Genomic DNA, 23211 nt, shown 5'->3' with positions numbered 1-23211 from the left:
TATATATGAAAAAAATACAGTGAACAAAAAAATACACATGTATGTATGAAAAAAAAGCACTGAACACAGAGCCTCGACGGCGGCGGCTCACAACGGGGGCGGACGACGAGGGCGAGGGCGGCGGCGGCGAGGGCGTCGGCGACGACCACGGCGGGCCGGTGCAGGGGCGTGGCTGGCGACGACGGCGACGGTGACGGCGACGACGGGCGCGGGCGACGACGACGGCGTCGGCGGGGGCAGCTGCGGGTGGCGTCGGGGCAGCGCCTCGCGGCGACGGGGCAGGGGCGACGACGGGGGCGCGCGGACGGCGTCGGCGGGGGCGGCTGCGGGCGGCGTCGGGGCAGCGCCTGGCGGCGACGGGGCAGGGGCGACGACGGGGGCGCACGGACGGCGTCGGCGGGGGCGGCTGCGGGCGGCGTCGGGGCAGCGCCTGGCGGCGACGGGGCAGGGGCGACGACGGGGGCGCGCGGACGGCGTCGGGGCGGCGCGCGGACAACGTCTGGGCGGTGGGCGGCGTCGGGGCAGCGGACGGCGTCGATCTGGGCAGCCTGGCGGCGTCGATGAGCTCGGCGTCGTCGGGCGGGCCGGGGGCAACTAGCGATGTGTTCGTCAAATTTTCCTAAGTGCTGTATATATATCAAGGGCATTAGTCCCGGTTCGTGAGGCCAACCGGGACTAATGCCCCCTTTAGTCCCGGTTGGTACCACCAACCAGGACCAAAGGCCTCTTTTCAGCAGCCAAAGGGCGGGAAGCGGCGACCTTTGGTCCCGGTTGGTGGCACCAACCGGGACTAAAGGCCCTTTAGTCCCGGTTGGTGCCACCAACCGGGACCAAAGGACCCTGTGCTGCCCGTGTCGGGGCCAAAGTTTAGTCCCACCTTGCTAGTTGAGAGGGGCGCGCAGTGGTTTATAAACCCCACTGCAGCACCCCTCTCGAGCTCCTCTCCACCGTAGGCTTGCGGGCCTAATTGCTACTGCTTTGCCTGATGGGCCTTCTGTGCCTACTGCGGGCCTGAATCCTGGCCCATGGTAGGGTTTCTAGTCGTATTCAGGCCGTGGGGGCCCAGTAGGAGGCATTTTTTTTGTTTTCTTTCTTGCTTTATTTATTTTATTTTGTTTCTACTTACAACAAAATACTTATTGTTGCTATTTTTAATTATTTTCCAGCTTTTTTGTTTTGTTTTCTGCATTATTTATTTTCTTTTGTTTTTTGCTTTATTTTTTAATTCTTTTTGCTTTTAGTTTTAGAAAAATTATAAACTTTCTATTAGTGCCATTAGTTTTCAAATTTGAAAACACTTTTTTGTTTTTTTGTTTTCTTTCTTGCTTTATTTATTTTATTTTGTTTCTACTTACAACAAAATACTTATTGTTGCTATTTTTAATTGTTTTTTTGTTTTGTTTTCTGCATTATTTATTTTCTTTTGTTTTTTGCTTTATTTTTTAATTCTTTTTGCTTTTAGTTTTAGAAAAATTATAAACTTTCTGTTAGTGCCATTAGTTTTCAAATTTGAAAATACTTTTTTTGTTTTTTTATTTTCTTTCTTGCTTTATTTATTTTATTTTGTTTCTACTTACAACAAAATACTTATTGTTGCTATTTTTAATTGTTTTTTTGTTTTGTATTCTGCATTATTTATTTTCTTTTGTTTTTTGCTTTATTTTTTAATTCTTTTTGCTTTTAGTTTTAGAAAAATTATAAACTTTCTATTAGTGCCATTAATTTCCAAATTTGAAAACACTTTTTTTTGTTTTTTTGTTTTTTTCTTGCTTTGTTTCTAATGAAATATGAAAAAGTTGAAAGTTGGCATGGTATCATAAATTCACCCACATATATAGCATGTGCATGTACAAAATGGACAATGGTATCATACTCGTGTGTTACAAAGTTGGCATGGTATCATCATAATAGTTGCGGGAGAAAGTCTTCACTTTTTCTTCGCTTGTGTCATTTGCTTATTGCGCCGTAACCATGGATAATCTTCATCGCTTATCAGGATGCTGGGGTCAGCCTTGACTTTGAAGGGAGGAATTTCATGAAACTTTTTATAATCTTCAGAAATGTCTGTCTTGCCCTCCACTCCCACGATGTCCCTTTTTCCTGAAAGAACTATGTGGCACTTTGGCTCATCGTATGATGTATTCGCTTCCTTATCTTTTCTTTTTCTCGGTCTGGTAGACATGTCCTTCACATAGATAACCTGTGACACATCATTGGCTAGGACGAACGGTTCATCACTGTACCCAAGATTTTTCAGATCCACTGTTGTCATTCCGTACTGTGAGTCTACCTGTACCACGCCTCCTGACAGATTGACCCATTTGCACTTAAACAAAGGGACCTTAAAATCATGTCCGTAGTCAAGTTCCCATATGTCCACTATGTAACCATAATATGTGTCCTTTCCCCTCTCGGTTGTTGCATCAAAGCGGACACCGCTGTTTTGGTTGGTGCTCTTTTGATCTTGGTCAATCGTGTAAAATGTATTCCCATTTATCTCGTATCCTTTCCAAATCGTAACAGTCGAAGATGGTCCCCTGGACAACAAGTACAGCTCATCACAAACAGTGTTGTCACCTCTGAGACGTGCTTCCAACCAACTACTAAAAGTCCTGATGTGTTCACATGTAATCCAGTCGTCGCAGTGCTCCGGGTGTTTGGAGCGCAGACTGTTCTTATGTTCATCGACATACGGGGTCACCAAGGTAGAGTTCTATAGAACTGTGTAGCGTGCTTGAGACCAAGAATATCCGTCCCTGCATATTATTGAGTCCCTTCCAAGCGTGCCTTTTCAAGTCAGTCTCCCCTCATACCGCGATTGAGGGAGACCTATCTTCTTAAGGCCAGGAATGAAGTTAACACAAAACCCGATGACATCCTCTGTTTGATGGCCCATGGAGATGCTTCCTTCTGGCCTAGCGCGGTTACGGACATATTTCTTTAGGACTCCCATGAACCTCTCAAAGGGGTACATATTGTGTAGAAATACGGGGTCCAGAATGACAATCTCGTCAACTAGATGAACTAGGACGTGCGTCATGATATTGAAGAAGGATGGTGGGAACACCGGCTCGAAGCTGACAAGACATTGCACCACATCACTCCTTAGCCTTGGTATGATTTCTGGATCAATCACCTTTTGAGAGATTGCATTGAGGAATGCACATAGCTTCACAATGGCTAATCGGACGTTTTCCGGTAGAAGCCCCCTCAATGCAACCGGAAGCAGTTGCGTCATAATCACATGGCAGTCATGAGACTTTAGGTTCTGAAACTTTTTCTCTGACATATTTATTATTCCTTTTATATTCGACGAGAAGCCAGTCGGGACCTTCATACTAAGCAGACATTCAAAGAAGATTTCCTTCTCTTCTTTGGTAAGAGCATAGCTGGCAGGGTCTTCATACTGCTTTGGAGGCATGCCGTCTTTTTCGTGCAAACGTTGCAGGTCCTCCCGTGCCTCAGCTGTATCTTTTGTCTTCCCATACACGCCCAAGAAGCCTAGCAGGTTCACGCAAAGGTTCTTCGTCACGTGCATCACGTCGATCGAAGAGCGGACCTCTAGGTCTTTCCAGTAGGGTAGGTCCCAAAATATAGATTTCTTCTTCCACATGGGTGCGTGTCCCCCAGCGTCACTCGGAACAGCTAGTCCGTCGGGACCCCTTCCAAAGATTACGTGTAAATCATTGACCATAGCAAGTACGTGATCACTGGTACGCATGGCGGGCTTCCTCCGGTGATCTGCCTCGCCTTTGAAATGCTTGCCTTTCTTTCGACATTGATGGTTGGTCGGAAGAAATCGACGATGGCCCAGGTACACATTCTTCCTGCAGCTTCCCAGGTATATACTATCGGTGTCAAGTAAACAGTGCGTGCATGCGTGGTATCCCTTGTTTGTCTGTCCTGAAAGGTTACTGAGAGCGGGCCAATCGTTGATGGTCACGAACAGCAACGCCTTTAGGTGAAATTCCTCCTGTTTGTGCTCATCCCACGTACGTACACCGTTTCCATTCCACAGCTGTAAAAGTTCTTCAACTAATGGCCTTAGGTACACATCAATGTCGTTGCCGGGTTGCTTAGGGCCTTGGATGAGAATTGGCATCATAATGAACTTCCGCTTCATGCACATCCAAGGAGGAAGGTTATACATACATAGAGTCACGGGCCAGGTGTTGTGATTGCTGCTCTGCTCCCCGAAAGGATTAATGCCATCCGCACTTAAAGCAAACCATACGTTCCTTGGGTCACTTGCAAACTCATCCCAGTACTTTCTCTCGATTTTTTCTCCACTGCGACCCGTTAGCGGGTGCTCTCAACTTCCTGTCTTTCTTACGGTCCTCACTGTGCCATCACATCAACTTGGCATGCTCTCCGTTTCTGAACAGATATTTCAACCGTGGTATTATAGGAGCATACCACATCACCTTCGCAGGAACCCTCTTCCTGGGGGGCTCGCCGTCAACATCACCAGGGTCATCTCGCTTGATCTTATACCGTAATGCACCACATACCGGGCATGCGTTCAGATCCTTGTACGCACCGCGGTAGAGGATGCAGTCATTAGGGCATGCATGTATCTTCTGCACCTCCAATCCTAGAGGGCATACGACCTTCTTTGCTGCGTATGTACTGTCGGGCAATTCGTTATCCTTTGGAAGCTTCTTCTTCAATATTTTCAGTAGCTTCTCAAATCCTTTGTCAGGCACAACATTCTCTGCCTTCCACTGCAGCAATTCCAGTACGGTACCGAGCTTTGTGTTGCCATCTTCGCAATTGGGGTACAACCCTTTTTTGTGGTCCTCTAACATGCGATCGAACTTCAGCTTCGCCTTTTGACTTTCGCATTGCGTCCTTGGATCGACAATGACCCGGCGGAGATCATCATCATCGGGCACATCGTCTGGTTCCTCTTGATCTTCAGCAGCTTTGCCTGTTGCAGCATCATCGTGCACATCGTCTGGTTCCTCTTGATCTTCAGTAGCATCACCGTATTCAGGGGGCACATAGTTGTCATCGTACTTTTCTTCTTCGTCGTCTTCCATCATAACCCCTATGTCTCCGTGCCTCGTCCAAACATTATAGTGTGGCATGAAACCCTTGTAAAGCAGGTGGGTGTGAAGGATTTTCCGGTCAGAGTAAGACTTCGTATTCCACATATAGGGCATGGACAACACATAAAACCATTCTGCTTGTTTGCCTCAGCCACTTCGAGAAATTCATGCACGCCCTTAATGTACTCGGAGGTGTGTCTTGAACCGTACATCCATTGCCGGTTCATCTGCGTGCATTATATATAATTAAGTGTGTCAAAAATCATTACAGAACATCATGAATAGATAATTAAGTGACCAAATTAATAGAAGTTCATCATCACATTAAAACCAAAGTACATACATAGTTCTCATCTAACAACATAAAGCTCTGCAGAGCATCTAAATTAATTAAACCATACATTGAAACTATGTAAAATATTTCAATGCAAAAACAAATGCGATCATAATCGCAACCAATGTAACAACTGATCCAACGGCATAATGATACCAAGCCTCGGTATGAATGGCATATTTTCTAATTTTTCTAATCTTCAAGCGCATTGCATCCATCTTGATCTTGTGATCATCCACGACATCCGCAACATGCAACTCCAATATCATCTTCTCCTCCTCAATTTTTCTATTTTTTCCTTCAAGAAACTGTTTTCTTCTTCAACTAAATTTAACCTCTCGACAATAGGGTCGGTTGGAATTTCCGGTTCAACAACCTCCTAGATAAATAAAATCTATGTCACGTTGGTCGGCATAATTGTCATAAACAATAGATGAACCAATAGTTATGAAAAGATAATATATACCACATCCGAATCATAGACAGGATGAGGACCGACGGGGGCGGATACCAAAACCATCGCACTATATAAGATGCAATAATAAAAGTAAGAAAATTATACAAGTATCTATATAAACATACAAGTAAGAATTTTTTTTCCTTTCAGAAAGAAGATAAGAACAAGAGGCTCACCACGGTGGTGCCGGCGACGAGATCAGCGCGGGCGATCGACGACGGTGAAGACGGGGACGGGACGTGACGGACCGCTAAACGTAGACAAATATTGAGGAAAATGGAGCTTGGAGGTCGAGCTTGGAGAGGAGAAAGCTTAAGTAGTGTGCCTCGGGCATTCCATCAAACACCTCGTGTGCATAGGAGGTGAGCTAGAGCACCACAAAGCTCTCTCCTCGCCGTCCACGAAAAACAGAGCAGTGAGAGTGCTCTGCTCGCGGGCGAGGGGTATATATAGGCAATTAATTGGTCCCGGTTCGTGGCTTGAACCGGGACGAAAGGGAAGCCTTTGGTCCCGGTTCATGCCACCAACCGGGACCAGTGGTGGTGGGCCAGGAGCAAGGCACATTGGTCCCGGTTCGTCCCACCAACCGGGACCAAAAGGTCCAGATGAACCGGGACCAATGGCCCACGTGGCCCGGCCGGCCCCCGGGGCTCACGAACCGGGTCCAATGCCCCCATTGGTCCCGGTTCTGGATTGAACCGGGACTAAAGCGCTGACCCGGCCTGGACCAATGCCCCCTTTTCTACTAGTGTTTGAGAGATAAAAATGTGTTTTCCTTCAGGATGGGCCGCCTCGGCCTGCCCAATATTTTGCGGGTAGTTCCGCCACTAATCTCTTGACCAGGGGGTGCAATTACCTTTCACACATACTCCCTCCGTTCCAAAATAGATGACTCAACTTTGTACTACTTTTGTACTAAAGTTAGTACAAAGTTGAGTCATCTATTTTGGAACGGAGGGAGTGTATACCAGAGGGGGGGGGGTGCAGTTACCTTTCACACATATATCCTATATATCTAAGTAAGTCATCAAATTTAAATGCACGTGAAAATTAATCACATCATGAAGGACATGCAACCAATCAACTTTCACTTACCATTTTTCATCACATGCAAGTCCTCCACATCATCAGGGGTGCATGTAATCATTCAACTTTTCACTTTCCATCATATGCAAGCCCTCCACATCAGGAAACACACGCAAGCTCTTCACCTCATTATTTTTACTATTTATTATCTTTCAACAACAAATAATTAAACTTGAAGGTCACAAGACAATATAACATGCATCCACCCTCCAGTTACATCTAGGTTTTCTATTGTCATACGTTGAGAATGTTGTATGGTATTATTCACATATATGCTATTTTTTATAATTTCATTGCTTTAAATTTCCGTAGCAATGTGTGTGACGTTTACCTAGAATAACTAGCAACGGAGCCAGCTCACTCGTAGAGCCTGGGTATAAATACTAACGCACCTGGTCGGGACTTAGTTCATAGGCGAAGGGTAGAGAACAAAACCGCTGTCTGGCGTATGAGTACACTTTAGACACCTAGAACACCAGACACGTACGTGCACACTATACACTTCATATGTGTGCTGCTATTTAGGAGGCCTTCTCTTCCCTTTTGTTGACATCATCTTTTCCGCCAAAAAAGACCACATAATAATGAAACAATCCTATAGAGAAAATAACTGAGACTGCACGCCATAGAGAAAACAACATAGACTGCAGATCACTGACAAAATAGCTCATTCATGAAAATGAATACCATCATGCGTAGATACTCAAAAGAACAACGAGTCAAGTCACATACAAAGTAGATGAACATATACCAACAAGCAAATAATAAGTACAGAGTACTAATACTCATCACACATGCATGGAACAATACAAATAAATGGAATACAGGGAATACTACACCACGTATTCTAGAAATAGCACAGTGTGGCTCCGTATGGGGTCTCCTCCATCAACTGTCATATACAAGTATCCCATTAGTTGTGAGCTGTCGGTGGTTTGCACTTAGGAGGCGGCTTCGGTTTCGGTTCATTAGGCTTGGGCTCCGGCTTTGGTTCGGGTTTCGGCATTGGCTCGGGCTTAGGATCGGGCTTCGGTTTGGAGCAGGGCTTGGGCTTTGGCTTTGGTTTTGGCATCGGCTTGGGCTTGGGTTCTGGTTCAGGTTTCTGTCCAGGCTTTGGTTCGGGTTTGGGCAGCGGTTCAGGTTTGCAGGGCTCTGACTCTGGGTGTGGCATAGGTTTGGGCATTGGCTCTGGTTTGGGTTCTGGCTTTGGCTCTAGCTCTGCGAACTTCTCAACAACAGCAAGGCCTCGGCCAGCCGTAGCTGCTTGGTTGAAAGAGGAGGCTGCAACTATCCCGATGAGGAGCACGGCGAGGAGGCGATGCTTCGTCATTGCTGCCTACTTCTTGTGCTTGCAGTTAGTGTTGCACCTGCTGTGCTTTGTGTGTGTGTGTTGTGTGAGAACTGAAGGTACATATTGTGTGGTTTTATAGGCTGGGTGAAACAAACCAGATCTGGAGGCTGCATTAATTAGCATTGCAGTTACCTAGCTGGAGTGACAAGTAGTACTGTATAACATGTCGGTGGAGTTATATTGGTTGATTAGTTGATTACAAATGAAGAAACCACACGTAGGTAGCTAGACGTGTTAATAAGTACAGCTGGATTCTGCGTGTGTGTCTTTTGTGGTGGTAGTACGTGTGAGTAACAATATTTTTACTCTATTAGTTGCATCCTCGTGGTAATAGAATTATGTTAGTCGCCTTGTCCAGTGGATTCTGCGTGCGTGTCTCCATCTGATGATAGTAGGGTGAGTAACAATATTTTTACTTTATCAGTTGCCTCCTCGTAGTAATAGAATTCTGCTAGTTGCCTTGTCAATCCCCTGCTCACACGTCCATGTGACCGGCCATCATTTAGAAATTAAGATAGACAGTGTACATCTTTGTTTTTTTAGAAATGGAGGAGGGCCCCCGGCCTCTGCATCTGGACGATGCATGCAATCATTTTATTAATTATTCACACAAGACCTTACAAAGTCATACAACAGTAAGACTAAAGCCACCGTCTAGGCAATATCTGTCGCTACTCCTATCCAGTTGATGAAAGGATGCTGATAGTCTGGACCTAATACCAAACAGACCTCGCAGTCAAACCTAAACATCTAAGACCTGCGGTCCCAAGCAGGACGCCTGCCGGATATGGGGCACCTACAAGTCCGGCGCATTCCTCAACCAGGACGCCTGCCGGGTATGAGCCGCCGCAGCCACCTGCCACCAGTCCATCTTTAGAGTTGTACTGTTGCATCTACCGTGCCAGGTCTCTCTGCCATCGACGCCACCACGACGCCAGACAACGTTGTCCTCCTGCGTGAGTCCATCCTAACACATCGAACGCCGAATCTGCACTGCGCCACGTCGCCGAGATCCGTCGCCATCAATGTGCAGGATGAAGCACCGCTCCACCAAAGAAGCCGTCCGCTGGTCCCGCAAGAACGAGTGCACCTCCAAGAATGCCGCCCCCAAGGGGGTAACGACACATGATTGCTGCCAACATCCAATCAGCTGATCTAGGGTTTCCCCGGAGGTATTGAGTGGAGCTGGGAGCTTCACCTCGATGATGCCTTCATGAAGAAAACAATGATAAGGGCATCGTCATCACCGGCTCCGACCATCGACTGAAGACCAGGTTTTCACCCGGATCCATCACAAGTAGTCCACCTGACAACCTGTGCATCGTCTCGACCGCCCTCAGAACCCTAGATCTAGCCGCCTAGATCCGGCGACCAACCGCAACAACAGTGCCGCCGTAGGAGCCCTAGCGCACCGGCCACTGCCTAAGTGTGCCACCACTAGAGCCTAGGAGGAGGGCTCCTACCCCGCCTCGCTAAGCCGCGGGAGCCTCCGAGATGGATCCCGTGCTCGTCACCGTCTCTGATCCGAACCAATCCGTAGATCAGATCGCCGTCACAGATCTGCCTTGGACAGGGACTGCACCACACCATGCCGCCGCGGGAAGCCCTAGCTTCACCGGCCGCCACCATCCAGGGCCACTACCCGGGGATCCAGACAGAACATTGCCGCTGCCACCGGCCATGTTCCGTCGCCGCTGACCGGCTAAGCCACTAGCCACTGCGACCTCCGCCGCCATGACCATGCAAGCACAGCCAACCGACCGACCAACTCCGATGAAGAAGAAGGCCACCACCACCAAGCCTAGGGTCGGCGCCCCAGACATCCTCGTGTTGCAGATCAAGTCGAGGAGCAGTGCACCGCAGACGGTGATTAAGATCGGTAGCACAACGAATTAGCCCGACTGAGTCAAGGCCAGATCCGCCGTTGCTGGTGCCGTCCTCCACCGCCACCGTACCACATCCGTGTCGCCGCCGATCTGCGCCACCGCCGCCGATCTGGCCGGAAAGGAGCGCCGCCTCCCAACCAGATCAAGATCCAAGGAGAAAACCGCCGTCGCCGCCACGCCATAAGGGCTTTGCCCTGTGACGCCCCGGGCGACGACGGCGGAGGGGAGCAGAGGTGAGGCGCGGCTGTAGGAGGAGGGCAGGGGCTCCCCGGTGCGGGGCGGCGCTGCCGCACGGGGGAGGGAGGGGGAGGAGGAGGGGGAGTCTCCAGATCAAGCATGCAACCTCAAGCATGTGTACACCTTTGTGCAATGCAATACAAAGTAAAAAAGCAATCGCTTCAGTTCAATTCACAATGGAAAGGAAAGGTCTCCGGAAAGGAACTGACCCGATCGTGCAGCCACCTCGTGCGTGAGCTTCACCACGTGGAGATACAAGAAACAAAGTTCTCTGGAAAGGAACTCGCTGGAGCCTGTTGGAAGCCCTAAGAGCATCTCCAGCCGTTCGGCCCCCAGGGTGCTGCAAAAGACCGGCATGGGGGCGAGCCAGCGCTAGATCGCCCCCTGGGGTTCGGTTCGCTCTCAGTCACAGGCCCACGGTCGCTGCGGGTTCGGCGAAGCTCGTTTTAATTTTTTTGCAACCTCGGCGACTTTTGCATGAACTCGGCCTTTTTTTGTCGAAATTTGTACAAAAACTTAAAAACATGCATGAACTAACTTAAAAACGAACTAAAAAGCCTAGCCGCTGCCGCCACAGTCGCCGTCTATATGCCGAGAAGCCTGTAGAAGTGGGTGTAGCCACCGCCGCTGCCGTCGTCGTCGTCGTCGTCGCGCACCTCGCCTGCAGCGTCCCTGCTGCATCCCTCGCCGTGGTCGCCGACAGCGCTTGACGGCCCAGCCTCGTCCTCGTCGTCGCTGTCGATGACGATGACGCCGCCCTCCTCGGTGCGGCGACGGGCCTCGGCGCGGCTACTGGCCTGGGTGTCCAGGTACGCCCGACGCTGGTGGCGCATCTGTTCGCGGACGTAGTCCTCCCTCACCCATTTGAGGGCGGACTTGTCGTCGGGGGCCACCATGCCAGCGTGCTCCGGCTTCACGGGGAGCATCTCCGGCTCGGGCTTCGGCCGGACCAGGCGGAGGGAGCGCCTTGCCGGCGCCGCCGCAGGCGAGGGCTCGTTGATGACGAGGGCGCTGCTGCGAGCGCGGCGCCCGAGCGGTGCCCCCTCCGGCTCAGGCTTGGCGGGGCGGAGGGTCGGCGAGCCGGAGCCCGACGACGAGGACGACCCCGGCTCCATTCGCCGCGACATCCAGGAACTGCCACGGCGGCGAGAGAAGGAGGGTCGCGCCGGGTACTCTAGCCGCGGCACATTGTCAGTCTCGATGTGGTCGACGACGGCGTCGAGTGTGCGGTCGGGGACGCCCCACCACTCACGCCGTCCTTCAGAGTTGAGGCGGCCGTGGGAGATGATGCCGTTGACGGAGGCGATCTGCTCCTCGCGGTGGCACTCGAAGTACAACGTCCACAGCGTTTCGCTATCGGGCGCGTACCTCGGCTCGTTCCTCTGCTCCTCTGTCAGCGACGAGTGGATGCGGGCGATCTCCGCCCGCCATGCCGCCCCTTTGGGCACCGGCGGCACCGGGACGCCTCCGACGCTCAGCCTCCACGAACCCGACACGCGCATGTCGGGGGGCGCCGGGTACTCGGCCTCGTACAGAAGGCGCGCCTCCAGCTCCTGGAGGTGCCGGCGGCCGAAGCCATTTGCCGCTGCGCCGTTGCCTGGGTATCTCTCCGTCATGGTTTCGCTCGTCGGCGGGCAGGGGGAAGTGGCGTGAGAGCTCGCCGGCGGGGAGAAGGCTTTCGCGGGAGGGAGTGGGGGAGGCTATTGCGCTCACCGGCGGGAAGGGGGCGCCTTTTATAGCCGAAGCGGGGTGGCGGGGCGGCGGCATGCGGGCGGGACCCGCGTCGGCGGTGTCTTCACTCCGTCGCCCGTGAGGCATCAAATGAAGGCTGACCGGCGCGACAACCTTTGTATTGATTCCCGCGGGAACCGAGGCGATGAGGTCGACGAAGCGGCCGTCTCGCTGACTCGGCGGGCCCGCGGCTGTTTGCGCCAAAACACTCGCCCCGGCGCCCCCGGGCGCCCCCCCCCCAAGACGCATCGGGTTCGGCCTGGGTCCGCCTACGCTGATTTCGGCCCAAGTCAGTGAAAAACGGGCTCCTGAGGACGCGAGTGGACCGTTTTTTGGCACCGGCGCAAAAAAATCGCCTTGGGAGGCCGTTCTGGGGCACGACTGGAGATGCTCTAAGGCTCCATGGTCTGCTTAGTAAGTTTTTTCTGACTCAGTGTTTTCTCAAGCTCTCCCTCTGGTCCGGTATACTGGGCACAGTTTTAAAATTGTACTCCCTGTGTCCCACAATATAAGAGGGTTTTTGACACTTCACTAGTGGGGATTTTATTATGCGTATTGTCTTAAATTATTAAATCTTACAACTCTCCGACAAATTAACCTATATTGATGTTGCATGGCCCTGATTCTCCAGCCTCATGCATGCGGGTGTTTAGTTATGCATGTATGATTTTCCAAAAAGGACTCCATGGAGCCGGAGCTCCAAAACTAATGGGGCTGCTCAGTTTAGCACCGCCATATATTTGGATAGAGTAAGGATTATATGTGCTAATTTTTTTCCTCTGTTTATCATATTTTGATTCAAGAGGGTTTTATTGTAATTCTTAGTTATATGAGTTATTTTGTAATTTCTTGTATCTATGATCCAAAGCATTGTACCTATAATTTTGTTGAGTTTGAATTAAGTTACATGCCTTTCTAATAACTAGCTAGCGGGCAGTTTTTTTTTGAACTGCAAATAGACTTTATTTCTCAAATAATAGACATGTCATTTACAAGCAGATGAGAAATAAAATCAGGGATCTCATCATCCCAAGAACTAGAGGATCCAGTAGTAAAAGAGTTCTTTGCTAATTCATCTGCCACCTGATTGGCCTCTCTATAGCAATGTCTGAAGGATATGGACGCAAAGTCCATCATAAGTTGTTTACACTTTGTGATGATAGCTACCTCCAGGCCTAAATAATCATCAACTTGGTTCAGCGAGTCCACTGCGAAGGAACAATCTGATTCAATTTCTATGTTGTTGCATCCAATGTGAGTTGCCAAGTATATCCCGTTTCTGATAGCAGTTAGCTCAGCTGAGTCAACTCCACTGATGTTTGGAACAAACCAACTTGCTGCAGCAATAAAATCATCCCGGTCGTCCCGAGCCGCAGCACCACAAGCACCTGAAAGTGTTTCATACTGAAAGGAAGCATCAACATTTATCTTCACGATCCCATATCCTGGTTTCCTCCACATGTGGTCATTCTTCCTTATTGGTCCTTTGGGTATATCTGACCTGAGGTAATTTGTCGCCAAAATCTTGATGGCTAGCGCAGTTTTTTCCGGCGTTTGGACTTTGACTCTCTTTACTATCTGTCGGCGCTGCCACCATATATACCATGCTGCTACAACAGTAAGCTCCGCCGTTGGTACCTCCGCATCATTGCCCTGAAGCTTTGATAAAATTTCCATCGTAATAGATCCTGATCTGTCCTCGGCCACAGCTTTCCGTATGACTTGTAGCAAGCCCAGCCGCTCCCAAACATCCGTCGCTCGTCGGCACTTAAATAAGCAGTGTTGAATGTCTTCTGCTCCCACTAAACAAATTGGACATTGAGATGAGCATGGGATTTGTTGGCTTGCTAATACACCAAAGCATGGGAGGGCGCCATGCAAAACTTTTCATGCAAAATGTTTTATCTTCCCTGGTATTTTCAGCTTCCACATATCCTTCCAAACTGGATTTATATTTTCTGTGCCTTGCCCATCAGCTCGCACCCACTGTGCCCCTTGTTGATGTTCAAACTCCTTATGATAAGCCGATCGCACGGAAAACGTGCCTGATCATGTATAGTTCCAAGCCACAAAGTCTTCTGTCAAGTGATAATTCAAGGGGATTTGTAATATCCTATGAACATCGACAGGAGAGAAAACATCACAAATTAGATCCTCATCCCACTGGCCTGTGTACGGATTTATTAACTCATCAACCTTTGAAAGTATTGTTGCACCCCTATTCGTGATTACTTTCCTTGTGACACTTGATGGAATCCATGGATCATGCCAGATATCAATTTGAGATCCACTTCCAACACACCAAATACAACCCCACTTAAATGTCTGAATACCTGCGACAATACTCTGCCAAGTATAAGAAGAGCCCTTTTTTGGTCCAGCTTTCAATATGTCGCCATCTGGGTAATATTTTGCCCTCAGAACTTGCGCACACAAAGAATCCGGATTTTGGATTAGTTGCCAACACTGTTTTGCTAACATAGCAAGATTAAAACTGTGCAAGTCTCTAAAACCCAACCCCCTTCCTTCTTCGGAATACACAACCTCCACCATGCAAACCAATGCATTTTGTTTTTCTCCGCATTCTCACCCCACCAGAACCCAACAATTTCATCGGTGATAGACTTACAAATTCCTTTAGGCAATTTAAAAACTGACATTGCATAAGAAGGTATTGCTTGGGCTACCGACTTTACCAGTACCTCTTTACCTTGCATCGAGAGTGTCTTCTCCTTCCATCCCTTCAACCTCTGGCAAACTCTATCGATCAAGTGCTGGAAACAGTCAGTTCTGTCGACTCCCACCATTGTAGGGAGACCTAAGTATGTGTCAGATAGAGCTTCTGTCTCAATATTTAAATCTCTACACACATTCTCCCTGGTATTGACATTAGTATTAGGACTAAAAAATATACTCAATTTAGCATTACTAACTAGTTGCCCAGAACTAGCACAATATGTGTCAAGAACACTTTTGAGTGTACTTGCATTATGTGAGTCCGCCTTCATTAGGATCAAGGAGTCATCTGCAAACAGTAAATGTGAGATAGGGGGGCATTTCTACAAACACGGACCCCTTCCACTCCTCCAATTTCCTGTTCATGAGCTAATAAGCTTGAAAGACCCTCAGAGCACAAGAGAAATAAATAAGGTGATAATGGGCCACCCTGTCTGAGCCCTCTCGTGGGAGCAAATTCTTCAGTTTCTGTATTATTGAACCGGACCATATAGCTTACTGAAGATACACACTCCATGATAAGCTCCACCCAAAGTGCATGAAAGCGGACAGTTTGTTCAACGTGTGTAGTCATTTTGCGCAAATGCTATGTCTCTGTCTACTGCGAGGCGCTCACCTTTGGCGATGCGGTGTGGGCTGTGGCCTAGTAGTGGTGGAGGTCTATAGCATTTGTTTGTTGCTTGTGATTTCATAACCTCTTGTCTGGTTTTTTTATTTCTCTTGTTTATTGGGTTTGTTTAGGTTTTTCATTTTTGGTTTCTCTTTACTTTTCCTGTTCATTGTTTCATTTTTTTTTCCAATTTTCCAAATACACATTGAAATTATTAAAAATAATAAACATTTTTAGATACACATAGAATATTTTTTTAATACAAGTTTGATTGTTTTATAAATACATGATGAACAATTTTTATATACCACAAACATCTGTCCAAAAATGTAATAACACATTTTTTTATAATTCATGAACAATATTCTAAACATGTGAAAAAATTGAAATGTACAGTTCTTTTTGAAAAATGCGAATATATTTTTCTTAATCTCTGGAACAATTTGTAAGACATGTTGAACATTTTTCTGAATAAAATTATGAAAAAAAATCCAATTTACTTATCAACCATTATGTCAGTACAAGAACACCAGAGGTAATACAACTTATGTCTAGGTCCGTAGACCACCTAGCAATGTTTACAATCACTCGAGCAAGCCGGAGGCGTACTACCATCATCGCCCCTCCCTCATCGGAGTTTGGCAATGTTCACTCATGTTTTTACAAATTGTTCATCGTGTATGAAAAACATATTTATTGTGTATATAAAAATCATTGTGTATTTTTAGAAAATGTTGTGATTTCAAAGGTTCATCATGTATTAAAATAAATCTTCATCCGTATTGTTCAAAATGTTCATAGTGTATATTTTCAGAAAAATATGAACACTTCTGTAATTGTATGTGTATTTTAAAAATGTTTCATATTTGAAAACGTTTTATAAATACGTGATGAAATTTTTTAAAGTACATGAACACTTATTAAGCTATATGATCACCCATATATGTTATAGAGCGTTTAATAGAAAATTAGGAAAAATGAAAAGAAAAATGTGAAAATAAGAACAAAAAAATCCTACTCGTAGTTAGAGTGAGACATCTGCCCCTATAGAAAAAAGTAGCTTGTTAGAAAAAATGTTGGGATTTGCCCATATCGTGGATCTATAGTTGAATTCCGTTCTATGCCACGCTAAAAGTGGAAATATGCTATTTAGCATTGGTTTCCAAGTTATTGGCAGAAAGCGCACACATCTCTTCCTTCAATAGATTGTAAAAGGGCTGCCCAATCTATGGCATTCACATGAGCGGAAGCTCCCTCCTCTCGATTTTAGGAAGCTTCCAGAAGCTTATGGGCCAACTTTGGCTATGGAAACTTTCGGCCTGATTTTTCTTTTTTACTCTTCCGCCTTTTTTCTCTTTTTCTGATTATTTGAATGTTAAACTTCTCTACCATATTTTTTCAAATTTTGACCATTTTTTCATATTCATGAGATTTTTTTTTCAAATTTCACAAACTTTTTTGAATCAACTTTTTTCGAATTCACAAAAAATGAATTTGTGATTTTTTTCAAAATTTTCAATGTTTTTGCATTCATTCTCTTCAAACCATAATTGTTTTTCAAATTTGTGAAATATTTCATATTCATGAATTTTTAAATTTAGAAAACCGGTGGCATTTTTTCATTGAATAACAGAGCAATTCCAGGAAAAAAAAGGCTGGCGAAAAAAGAGTGTAGTGGGTGGCCAGGTGAGCAACCGCTTTGCCTTTTAATGGGATGACACATGCGCGCGGGCTCTTGTGCGCTACGGCACTAATGAGCACTATGGAGAAGTTGGTATGTTCGAAATGAAGTAGTGCACTTTAAACCAGCTCCCGCTATGGATGTCTCTGTTAGTTTTCTGAAAAGGTATTTGGAAGAGTTGATTGGGATCAAACAAAATCCAGGAATGGACCCGGCTAAAGGCAAGGGATTCGTTTCCTTGGATCATATGTCTTCCGTACAGGTGCAACATCAGCGAACGGACCCTGAATGTAGGTGGAAGCCACCGGATGTTGGCTGGGTGAAATTGAATACAGATGGATCGTTTGTAACGGATGATAAAGCGGGCGCTGGTATGATTCTTCGAGACTCCAGGGGTGTGATTATTTTGTCAAGCTGCAGGGTGTTATATTCCTGTAGAGACGTTGTTGAAGCTGAATTATGTGCTATCATGGAGGGCGTTTCGCTCGCCATACAGAGTTCAGAACTGCCCATTGTCATTGAGTCAGACTCAAGCTTGGCCGTCTCCATGATAAGCTCCGGCGAAGTTGATCGTTCAGTCTATGCCTCGTTGGTTAATGAAATAAGGTTGCTGCTTCCTTTGAGACGAACTTGTATTACTCATGTTTTGAGAGCCCATAATAAAGCTAGTGATAGTTTGGCTAGATTTGCTCGAGTAGAGGGCGGACTATGACCTGGCTGGGATCTGGGCCAGATGAGGTCTTGGGTATTTCCCTTGATGATTGTAAAGACATTATGAGTTGAGTAATACAAGTGTTTTCGCAAAAAAAAGAAAGAGCACTATAAGCGGTGAGAAGGAGCTCTCCTAAAATTGAGGTATACACGCTCTTCAAGAAGCTTTAGGCCTTTAGCCGTTGGTTGACTGGTCCATAAAAGGGAAAAGAATCATAATCGGTGTGCAACACGGACACATGGCATCACTAGTTCTCCTAATTGTAATTCGTGATCTTCATCTTCACAGGTTTGTCTCGAAGCTTGACGACGTGGGTGTCTCGCCTCCTCGGGCGTCTGTGACAACGAAGCATGAGCTTATCACTCTCTAGGCCTCTCATTCCTCGTATCCATATCCATATTACCAGAGCCACCCATTCGCTGAAGCATGTTAAATGTTAGCGCTCTGATTTCTAAAATTCTACTTATGTATTTTCTTTCCTTGTCAGTTTTAGGGTTACTATAATGTTGCTTAAAAGGAGTTTTCATGCACAATAAAAGAAAAAAAAGACTATCAATTTGCCAATTTCACACAAGGGCTCTCAAAATTATAGAGTTGACCCTGCCAGCACCATGGGATGGGTGAGAGATTATTATGGTCTCTCATATGTTGTGTAGCACTATCATAGAGAGATTTTTCTTGTCGCGAATTGAGTAAGAGAAAAATTGTTATAATATTTTTCATGGTGCGTTTTCTTATAGTCTTGACCACTAGTGGAGCTAAAGCAAGGCCAGATGGGCCATATATAGCCGGCCCAATGCATAGCCAAAACATCAAATAGTATATGTAAACTTTTTTTTAGAGAAAAGGCACAAAGACCCGACTTCAAATTAATGAAGCCATCAACCGGCTAGGATACAATGGTGCTGAATTACAAAGGCAAAGACTTGACAAAAACTGAAAAAGACATGCCAAATTCACTACAACCAAGAGCAACAGAGAATAAGGCAGCAAGAAATACTGCGATCAAGCCGCCGGAGATCTTGCACAGCTAGAACGGCAGGGCCGAAGCCACCCGGCGACAGCAAAAGCCGTGAACATGAAGATCCAGACCGCGTGAAGGAAACCATCGACTGCACCGGCCGCCGCCTCGGGCCACTGCCGGAGGAGAGACCACTATCTCCCCTTCTTCCAGACCGTGCCAAACACACGGACACCCACTGCCAGCCGGCGACCAACCAGCAAACAAAGTGAGGAGCCGCTGAAGGATGCGGAAGAACCTACACGTCACCACCAACGTCGGCAACCAGGGGAACCGAGTACCACCACCGCCACCCACCACCACGCACCAGGTCCACAACCCCCAACCACCCCTTGAACGGCGCCTCCAGGAAGGGCCGAGACGCCAGAACGCCTCCACTGTCCGGCCAAAAAGGCCAAGCTTTCGCCCGGGGAAGGGAGGAGGAGGAGGAGGGACGGATCTGGAAGCTCGACCCGCCCTCAAGAGGGAGAACGACACCGGAGCGCCGCCGGCGTCGAGGTCGACGCGAAATCGACCAGGGGTTTCCCCCGTTCCAAGTCTCCACCGCCCCATCCTCGAAGCCCAGATCTGACGAACCAGCCACCAGATCGGCGAGAGGAGACCACTGCAGGAGGGAAGGGGCTGGGAGGAAGAGAGCCGCCCACCGCTGCAGCAAGACCTCGCCGTCCTCACGCCACCCACGCGGCCGGGAGGGACGACCATCACCTACGCGCATCATCCACCGGAGAAATCGACGCCTCCATCTCCACCCAGGGCCGCCGCCCTGGCTTCCAAAGCTCCTCACGCCGGCGCGAGGCAGCAGATCCTCGCCGCCACCTTCACCGGAAGACGCGCGGCAGCCGGCAGGCTCCTCGGGTGGCGGCGAGGAGGGGGCAGGAGGGAGGAGAGGAGGTGGCGGCTAGGGTTTGGGGCCGCTCCCGAGTCGCCCGAGAGGGGCGACGTGAGAGCTTTTCTTCCACTCTACCTTACGTGGCCATAGTATAGGTAAACTTGGGCCTTTTGAGAGAGAAAAATGTGTTTCCTTTAGGACGGGCCACCTTGGCCTGCCCAATAATTTTTTGGTAGCTCCGGCACTTATCTCTTTACCAGGGGGTGCAATTACCTTTCACACATATATACCGGGGGGTTGCAGTAACCTTTCACACATATATCCTATATATCTAAGTAAGTCATCCCATTTAAATGCACATGCAAATTAATCACATCATGAAAGACATGCAACCAATCAACTTTCACTTACCATTTTTTATCACATGCAAGTCCTCCACATCATCAAGGGTGCATGTAATCATTTGACTTTTCGCTTTCCATCATATGCAAGCCCTCCACATCATGAAACACACGCACGCTCTTCACCTCATTATTTTTACTATTTATTATCTTTCAACAACAAATAATTAAACTTGAAGGTCACAAGACAACATAACATGCATCCACCCTCCAGTTACATCTAGGTTTTCTATTGTCATATGTTGAGAATGTTGTATGGTATTATTCACATATATGCTATTTTTTATAATTTCATTGCTTTAAATTTCCGTAGCAATGTGTGTGATGTTTACCTAGTATAACTAGCAACGGAGCCAACTCACTAGTAGAGCCTGGGTATAACTACTAATGCACCTTTTTTTTCATGATAATACGTGTCTCATTTATATAGAAATAGAATAAAGATCAAGTTACAAGTCATGTAAGCACCGATCATACATAACTGAAAAGATAGGAAAATCTTATGCAAAATACTAGCGCATGTCCCTTTCCTTGGACACCACCGAAGTGACCACCAAAGGATAAAAAGACAGATCACCTCTTCACCAAAGCTCGATGCGACTTCATCGCTGATCAACAGCTTTACGGACCTCCAAAGTAGTTTGCCAGAAACAAAACCATAGCCGTTGACAGAATCAGACCGGGGCAACATGTCCCCGTACACGCCATCGAATTTCAGAACTGACACCCCCGCATGACGATGACGACGTCGGAGGAGGAAACCAGAACTGGCATCCTTCGACCACAGACCCAACACAGGATACTCCATCTTCCAGCTGTCACTTGTGTAGACAACCGCCTGCGCGTACTCCTGAACGACAAAACCTCCCTGCTCCACCATGACGTCGGAGACAACGCCACAGCAACCGGGACAGAGCATAAGGAGAGACACACCTGATGGAGTCGCCGCCGCCGTCTCGCCAACATCATCCATGAACCCTAATGCTGCCGATCTGAGGGATCGACAGAGACACGATGCCATCAACTCCGAGACGCCGCCATGAAAGACACCGCCGGTGTGGGAGTAGAGTTGAAGCAGATTTATTCGTCCAGGTGCCGCTCCCACCACCCCAACGACGCACCACGACCTACAAATCCAAACCCTAACTACAGAGCGAAGGAACGGGGTCCCCCTCCCTCCTGCCGCCGGAGCAGTGGCCGAAGGGAGAGGGGGCCAGCGCCCCGGCCGGTGGAGATCGGAGGAAAAGATCGCCTCTCCCTAGTCGCCTGGTGGTGGCGGCGCTAGGGTAGGAACGGGGCTCAAGCAGGATGTAGGAACGGGGCTCAAACCAAATACTAACGCACCTGGTCGGGACTTAGTTCATAGGCGAAGGGTAGAGAACAAAACCGCTGTCTGGCATGTGAGTACACTTTATACATCTAGAACACCAGACACATACCCGCATATACACTTCATATGCGTGCTGCAATTTAGGGAGTCCTTCTCTTCCTTTTTGTTGACATCATCTTTCCCCCCAAAAAAGACCACATAATATGAAATAATCCCATAGAGATAACTGAGATTGCAACCCATAGGAAAAACAGCAGACTGCAGTCCACTGACAAAATAGCTCATTCATGTGAATGAATACAATCATGCGTAGATACTCAAAAGAACAACGCGAGTCAAGTCACATACAAAGTAGATGAACATATACCAACAACCAAATAGTAATTACACACTACTAGTACTCATCACGCTCACATGGGAAAATAGAAAGAAATGGAACACAAGGAATACTACACCACTTATTCTAGAAATAGCATAGTGTGGCTCCGTGCGGGGTCTCCTCCATCAACTCTCGTATATAGTATCCCATCAATTGTGAGTTGTTGGTGGTTTGCACTTTGGAGGCGGCTTTGGTTTCGGTTCAGGTTTAGGCTTGGGCTCCGACTTTGGTTCAGGTTTTGGCATCGGCTCGGGCTTAGGCCCCGGCTTTGGTTTGGAGCAGGGCTCGGGCTTCGGTTTTGGCATCGGCTTGGGCTTGGGTTCTGGTTCAGGCTTCTGTCCGGGCTTTGGTTTGGGTTTGGGCGTCGGTTCAGGTTTGCATGGTTCTGGCTCTGTGTGTGGCATAGGTTTGGGCATTGGCTCTGGTTTGGATTCTGGCTTTGGCTCTAGCTCTGCAAATTTCTCGACAACGGCAAGGCCTCGGCCAGCCGCAGCTGCTTGGTTGAAGGTGGAGGCTGCAACTATCCCGATGAGGAGCACGGCAAGGAGGCGATGCCTCGCCATTACAGCCTACTTGTGGTTGCAGCTAGCTGTTGTGCTTTGTGTGTGTGTTGTGTGCAAAACTGGAGGTACATATTGTGTGGTTTTATAGGCTGGGTGAAACAAACCAGATCTGGAGGCTGCATTAATTAGTAAATTGCAGATAGCTAGCTGGACTGACAAGTAGTACTGGGTAACATGGCAAATTGGCAATGGATTGGTTAATTTGTTGATTACAAATGAAGCAACCTACTACGTAGGTAGAGGTGTTAATAAGGCTGGTCATAGTGGGAGTAACATAGGTAGTAACATAGATGCCACATAAGCAAAAATGTTGATGTGACAAGTAGTAAATGAGGAGAGAGGTAAATAGAGTAACCTAATATGTTACCATCACATAGCGCTTTTCAATGCAAAATGAGTCTATAAGACAATAAATGAACATGTGTATGTTACTACACATATGACATTTCCCACTATAAGGGTAGTAACTAGAGTAGTAACATATGCATGTTACTACTCTAAGTTACTCCCCACTATGACCAGCCTAAGCACAGCTGGATATTACGTGTGTATCTCTATGATGATAGTAGGGTGAGTAACGATATTTTTACTTTGTTAGTTGCCTCCTCGTAGTAATAGAATTCTGTTAGTTGCCTCCTCGTAGTAATAGAATTCTGTTAGTTGCCTTGTCAATCCCGTGCCCACAAGTCCGTGTGACCGGTCATCATTTAGAAAACAAGATAGACCGTGTACACGTTAGTGCAATGCAATACAAAGTACTTCCTCCGGAAACTAATATAAAAGCGTCTAGATCACTACTTTATAATGATCTAAATG

General features: G+C 47.5%; 2 protein-coding genes across 2 annotated transcripts; both read right to left on the bottom strand.

Moving 5' to 3' along the window:
- Positions 1 to 7583: 7583 nt before the first annotated feature.
- Positions 7584 to 8310, bottom strand: LOC123116894 (protein TsetseEP). Its single transcript, XM_044537766.1, has one exon. The coding sequence runs from the start codon at positions 8256 to 8258 to the stop codon at positions 7842 to 7844; it is 417 nt and encodes a 138-aa protein (XP_044393701.1). The 5' UTR covers positions 8259 to 8310; the 3' UTR covers positions 7584 to 7841.
- A 13375-nt stretch (positions 8311 to 21685) lies between these two features.
- LOC123116893 (protein TsetseEP) lies at positions 21686 to 22436 on the bottom strand. The gene has a single exon (XM_044537765.1). It carries the CDS (start codon positions 22393 to 22395, stop codon positions 21982 to 21984), a length of 414 nt encoding a protein of 137 aa, XP_044393700.1. The 5' UTR covers positions 22396 to 22436; the 3' UTR covers positions 21686 to 21981.
- Between the last annotated feature and the right edge of the window lie 775 nt (positions 22437 to 23211).

The sequence above is a fragment of the Triticum aestivum genome, chromosome 5B (genome assembly GCF_018294505.1).
Source record: "Triticum aestivum cultivar Chinese Spring chromosome 5B, IWGSC CS RefSeq v2.1, whole genome shotgun sequence".
Classification (NCBI taxonomy): Eukaryota; Viridiplantae; Streptophyta; class Magnoliopsida; order Poales; family Poaceae; genus Triticum; species Triticum aestivum.
This window is presented reverse-complemented; position numbering and strand designations above follow the sequence as displayed.

Excerpts from the sequence above, each read along its gene's own strand:
- LOC123116894 (XM_044537766.1), bottom strand. The coding sequence starts at position 8,258 with ATGACGAAGCATCGCCTCCTCGCCGTGCTCCTCATCGGGATAGTTGCA.
- LOC123116893 (XM_044537765.1), bottom strand. The coding sequence starts at position 22,395 with ATGGCGAGGCATCGCCTCCTTGCCGTGCTCCTCATCGGGATAGTTGCA.